The sequence below is a fragment of the Henckelia pumila genome, chromosome 4 (assembly GCF_033568475.1).
Source record: "Henckelia pumila isolate YLH828 chromosome 4, ASM3356847v2, whole genome shotgun sequence".
Classification (NCBI taxonomy): Eukaryota; Viridiplantae; Streptophyta; class Magnoliopsida; order Lamiales; family Gesneriaceae; genus Henckelia; species Henckelia pumila.
In genome coordinates this window covers 9030706-9037503 of record NC_133123.1, presented here as the reverse complement: position 1 = coordinate 9037503, position 6798 = coordinate 9030706, and the positions used below count along the sequence as shown (strand labels likewise).

Sequence of the window (6798 nt, the reverse complement as noted above, 5' to 3'; positions counted from 1 at the left end):
TTCAATTGAGTCCAGCCAGCTTTGTAGACACATTAGTTTTAACAGTTTGGAACCTTTGTTAAAAATATTTCGGCTTTTTTCGCCTTAAATCGCTAAATCCATTAAATTATTGTGTATTTGATACGGATACTTTCATACGTGAATCATGTGACGAGAATAAAATATGCATTACACATATTAAAATCTACCCAAGTAAAAATAAAGGAAAACATAAGTTTATTTTCTTCCATTTTGAGCTGTAGGAAACATATTGTAAAATAAGAAAAATTCTATGGTTGCGTTTACTTATGTTGATAGGATTGTTAAAGATATAATTTATTAGGTGATTATTAAACTAATAAGATATGATATAGAGTGTATTGGATAAATAATAATTTGTTTACTGTGATTGATTACGATTGTGATTAGAATTGTGATTAAACAAAAATTCACAATTTTGCCCTTTAAATATAATAGAAATGGTTAGAAATAAGGGTATATTAGGAGTTTTCTAATTTTTTTTCCATTTATACAAGCCATAGATTATTTAACCTTAATGAAATCGAGAATTAAAAATCATGCTCAAATATAATTATTAACGGGCACTTGAATTTAGGAATTTTTGTAAATTTTTAAGTAAACATGAGATTAATTATTATTAATAGTCTTATCACATAATAATCACCACAAGTAAATGCAGCCTATAAGTTTAGTGACTTTTGGTAAGAAAAAAAAAAAAGAAAAGAAGACAAAAGAAAATATATATACAATCCAAACTAATGGATATAAGTCAAACTTTATAAGGAGTTACACGAATAAAATCCAAAATATACAAAGTTAGGATATGAAAATTGCAAACTCCCCATCAAATCCAACACTCACACTGCAGCACCCTTTTATTCACTTATATCAACAAACGTGAATCTGAAAACAACATTCAAGCCCACACAAGCAAGCAAATGGCAATCAATCAAGTACTATACATGGTGACTCGCAGCGGTACCTGGGCAGCCATGCTACGAACTTTGTCCTGAAATTTTCGAGGCATCGACCCAATCTTTAGTTCCTTGAGAGTTGTTATCTCCATCAGTTCATCGGGGAGCATTTCCAAACCTTTGCACTGCTCGATGACCAAAATCGCAAGTTTCGGCATGGCGCCTGAATCCACCTCCCATCTATTCAACCTTTGCAGCATCGCCAGTTTGAGAATCTTGAGTTCAGGGAAGTCTGATTTAGAACACACCATTTTATACGCTGCAAATGCATTGTTGGACAAAACGAGGCTCCTTAGTTTCGGAAGCTTCCCTAGTATTTGCATGGGGTCTTGTTCAATTAATTCGGATCTGCTAAATACCATCTCGGTGAAATTTGGACTGATATCCGTATAACCTGGTAACCGAGGCAGATGCCCCTCTATCTCCAAAACAGGAAGAGCTTTACAACGGGTAAGCAAATTCTCCACGATCAAGAATCTTTTCTCCGAGTAACAATCAAAATTCTTTACCACTAGTGATGATTGGCCTGAGCTAGCTATCTTCCAATGTTTCAAATGCTTGAAAATCTTCTCCAAGTCATCGTTGTTCCCATCTACAACCCCTGTAAACCTTTGAACGTTATATAGCATTTCAAGGTCATTTGCGTCGCATAGGCCGGCGTGGAAATTTTCGAGTATTTCAAGCTCTGTCAAACCATTCAGCTTCAGTTTATGATCATGATATTCTTGTGCTTTGTTTTGAACTAGAAATACCACGGGGAGATATAGATACCTCAAGCGTTTGAAGTTCCACAAGACATTTGCTATAGTTATTCGACAGGATTCGTGCACCAACAAGTCCAATGTTTCCAAGAACGATAGATTGCTGAACGACGATGGGAATTCAAGGAGATAGCATCCACGGAAACTTAGGTGCCTCAGGTAAACAAGTCTCTTTATACTTTTTGGAAGCTGTTTAACTCGAAAATCGACTCCGTCAAAATCCAACACTCTAGCCCGTCGGAACTCCTTAAGATCAGCAGCTTCTGCCGGCCACTGAGAATTTGGCTTCGTCAGTGGCCCGTTTTTCTCGTAGAAAAGAAGTGAACGGACGCTCTTGGCTTCAGGTATCATGTCCAAAGAAACCGCAGACTCCTGCATGTTCAAATATATGGCTAGTCTGTGTGATACGGCCCGTTTGTGGTTCCCACGTCCAAAATCAACGACCCGAAAGAATTCTTCCTCCATTGCCTTCACCAGACAGAGTTCACGTAGTAGGTCATGAATTTGACACGATTTGTCGAAAAATACTTGCTCCTGATCTTGAACCATCACCATGCTTCTCTCAGCCAGTGCCTTGAAATAATTTTCAGCGATGTCAAATTTTGATATATCTGGAAGATCTTTTTTTGATACAAACCCTTCGGCGATCCACAGTAAGTACAATTTCTCGATCAGGATATGGTGATCAGTTGGGAAGTGTCCCAAATAAAGAAAACACGGCTTCAAATGAACTGGCAACATTTTATAGCTAAAATCAATAAAATATTCATCACTTTTGGCTTCATATTGGTGTTCCACCAGATGCTGCAGCAACTTCTTCCAATCCTCCAACTGCCTCAACCTGCATTGAGAGCCAACGACAACTATAAGCAAAGGGACGCCCCGACAGTGTCTTATAATTTGAAGTCCGATCTCCTTGGCCTCCATGTCTGTATATCAAGAAGAGAAGAATACGTACGTGATTATAACTTTTAAAATTTTAGAAAAAAAAAAAAAAAATGATGATTCTCATCTATTTATCTAAAACATAAAATTATTAGAGATTTTAGTTTTTTTAAAAAAATTGTTGCTTTTAAGCTCAATTAAGGACTGCGTTTTAGAACAAAAGATATATTTCATTTTTTTAAAAAAAATGAAAACATTTTTATAGTTACGTATATTTATAGTTTAAAACTTGAATTATCTATTAAATCTTATATTTATGATTATTCTAACATTTTATTTAATGTTTATCTTAAAATAATTAAAATTATAGTAAAAATTAAAAACGTTTTTTTCACGCTTAAACTCGTTCTAAACTTGCTTATAAACTTAAAAAGTTAGAAGCTTGACCTTCACGCATAAACAAGCTTTTACCCTTTTTAAAACCTAGGTAGTAAAGGACTTTCGTCGTTTGATTGATCAAATATAATTTAGATACTAAATGAAAATTTGTGTCCTTATTGATTCGGGATCGGATCGTTCCAAATTTTGGGTTGACTCTATATGTTAACGAGTGGATCGATGAAAAACTAATTAAAGCACAAACAAATATTTATGATGAAACCGAATACCAAAATCTTGATGGGTAATAAAAAGTATATATAATTTATAATTTCATGAAGAAGAAATACAACACGGTACCTAAATGATTATGATGTCCTACTAATCGTGTTTTCATAAGCTCCCAGCTCTCCTCGAGGGTCAAAGGCCTCATATGGTGTGTGTAATAATTGGGTGAACGACGAGCGATATCCGTGAAGCGGCTAGTGATGATGACTCTGCTGCCATTATGGTCATCTGGAAACGCAAAACGTATCGTCTCCCAGTCATATATATCATCCAGAACAACCACGTATCTTTTCCCATGTAGTGCTTGGTAAATACCCTCCATCAACTCCACGCTTTCCATCTCCTCAATCTTCTTCTCCAAGCTCCAGTCTGGATAAACATCGCTTAAAATATACTCCAAAATTCCCCTCCCCTGGAACTCTACGCCTGCATGTGCCCATATACGACGCTCAAAATGCTTCTGCACTGGATGATGATCAAACAGCAATCTCGCAAGAGTGGTCTTCCCCATACCACCCAATCCGACTATGGCCACCACGGAAAGTTTATCCTTGCCTCCCACCAAATTATTTGATGACAGCATTTCAACATCCCCGTCAAGCCCCACCACGTAGTGATCGTTGATATTCCTTGTCTTCCCCATGCCACCCAATCCGAATTCTGCAGGTGTAGTACTACTTTCTTCAAGGGAAGAATCTAATTTATTACTCGTGATGATCATACGCTTTTTGACTTCTTTAATCTTCTTTTGGAATACACTAAGATCATTCTTGAGACTCCACCCCAAGAAGAACTTCCTCAAACTCCAGCATGTATTCCCAGCTTCCCGGACCATGACATAAGACTCAATGCTGTCTTCAATCTCGTAAGCTAGCTCTCTCACATCTTTCCCGGCTCCCAGCTTGGAAACCAAATCGTATTTGTGTGCCGTTGCCAAGGCAGCAAGCTCTGAAATGAGCTGCGTATAACCTTCTTCATCCGCCATTAAGTGTTTTAATCTATCCAGAAGCCCCCCCAAGACGGCGGACACCACCGCGCTCTCCATTTTTTTTATGAATGATGTATGTGCATCATCATCAGGCAGCTGCTAGCTTGCTTGAATTATTAAACCAGGGGCGTGCCTCTCTGTAAGTTGACCCATAACAATCAAAATACTAAAATATATATGACTAATTAAATCAATGCCTTCTGCACGCATTTTTTGTTGATCACTACGACAGGTGCATCCATATTCTACCGTTTATCTGTTATTCGGATGGGAATTGAGGATAGAGTAACACTCACGATTTCCGTGTAAGACTTGTTACCAGTGTCATATTTATAATAATAAGTAATTAATAATTTTGGCATATAATTTTTAATGGATATATATATAATTTATATAAAAGTCTTGTCTTACAAAAATGATCCTTGAGATTGTCTCATATGAGTTTTTGTCATCAGCAACCTAAAAATAATATATTTAATTTTAATAATTAAATAAAATTATATATTTAACTGCATAAATATAAAACAAATAAAAAATATGGTAGACTTTATTGAATTGAACACGCAGTCGATGGATGCTAGTAAAGAATACAGTTTCATATGGTGTTTTGAGGATCGTACAACATTAGTATCACTAGAATTTATATAAACACAAATTTGCTACTGCGGCAAACAGAAAGTATATCCGATCGTTATCATCCTCATGATGTAAAATAAAGAGAAATCGAAATGAAAAATTAGAAACTTTTGTTATTAATTTTTGTTCAATAGTATCTTAATTTAATGAGGTTGGAGACATTTTAGATAGAGTCCGAATAATCTATGCATTTCACCGGTTTCAATTTCATATTAACTCGTCTTCAAAAAAAAAATTCATATTAACTCCATGTGTTAATTAAGCATACTTAATTTTACAGTTACTTATATATTATTCAATTCATCTCTTAAACAACCAGTACAAGATCAAATTGTAATTCATTGAATTTATATATCTTCTTATTTTTCTGCATTAATGTACGAACCGGCAGAGATTATTATATTTACGGTTGATAATTGATTATTTGGTCGAAACATTTTTATTTTTTAAAAAAATAAAAATCTCATGTGTCCTCATTCAACCAATTGAAATTTGGTAAAAAAAAAAAAAAAAAAACCCAAGTCATAGTTTATAATGGTAGGCAACGTACTTGAATACACCACTCCGTAGCATGACATAATAATATAAACAAAATGTTTTTAGGCAAGCTAAGAAACACATATTTAATATTTTTTAATAACGTTGAAATCAAATTAAAAAAATATATATTGTGTTTTCCGTTGTCAGCTTCTTCATTTGAACATAATTAAATTCCAATGCAAATATTTCGATAGACTGATATGAATTTACAATAATCAGATAGATAAAAAATATTTACAAATATTAAATATATATATATAGTTTTTTTTTTTAAAAATAGCTATATCAAAATAAAACAGCAAATTGATTTCTGAATTACGTCGATCCAGTTCATAAATTAATATAATTTATAAAAGAGCCTTTAGGCTCTCTAGATAGGATTTGATATATATATATATATATATATATATATATATATATATATATATATATATAAACGTCATTTACCATCTCTGCTCTCTAGATAATATTTTGAGTTAATTAATTTTTCGAGAGGAATAATTGTCTTTGCTGGATAGAACGGTCGAACCATGATGTTTGAACTGCTATAAGTGGCGTATCCAAAATTTTCGATCACAAGGAACGAATTCAATAGATTCAAAAAATAGACAATAAATAGCATATATTAACTCTATATGTTTTTTTTACTATAGAACTCTACCAAATTTCATTATTTGAAAATAATGAAGGGAAACTTGCTTTTTTAGTTTTGTATCTTTGTCATTTTGCGATTTTGGTCCTCTATATTTTCAGATTTCAGTTTTAGTCCGCTATTTTTATTTTTTTGGCAATTTCAGTTCTTTTTCTGATGTGGCGCTGATGTGGCACCAATACAGTGCTGATGTGGAGCTGACGTGTATAGTGCCACATAAGCATTTTCGAATAAAAAAGGACTGAAATTGCCAAAAATTGAAACATATAGGACTAAAACTGAAATATGAAAACATAGATGATCGAAATCGCAAAGTGACAAACATAAATGATCAAAATTGCAGTTTTTTCAATAGTGAATAATATTTTCTTTATCAACTGTATCAAACACATAATGTACCAGACAATTATTTAATCATACTTCAGCCAATTACGAAATGATTTTTTTAATATTTTCAATACTCAAAAAATGTTATCTATAATTGCAGTTACAACAGATGTATAACAATGTCAATTTCCAAAGTAAATGTATCAAATAAAATAATTGATGTTTTTTCTATTAAACAATCTTTTTATAAATCTCGTTAATTTATGCAAAATCAAAAAATTGATTGATACTTCATATTTCAAATAAATGTATGATGTTGGTGCTCAAGATGCGTTAACTCTATCAAAGAGAAATCAAATGATAAAACTG

At 33.3% G+C, this 6798-nt stretch overlaps 1 protein-coding gene across 1 annotated transcript; it reads right to left on the bottom strand.

The window, feature by feature from the left end:
- Nucleotides 1-744: 744 nt before the first annotated feature.
- On the bottom strand, nucleotides 745-4481 carry LOC140866677 (probable disease resistance protein At1g59620). The gene is made up of 2 exons (XM_073271713.1): nucleotides 3359-4481; nucleotides 745-2664 (listed from the first exon to the last, which is right to left on the bottom strand). Exons 1-2 carry the CDS (start codon nucleotides 4329-4331, stop codon nucleotides 950-952), a joined length of 2688 nt encoding a protein of 895 aa, XP_073127814.1. The 5' UTR covers nucleotides 4332-4481; the 3' UTR covers nucleotides 745-949.
- Nucleotides 4482-6798: the final 2317 nt, after the last annotated feature.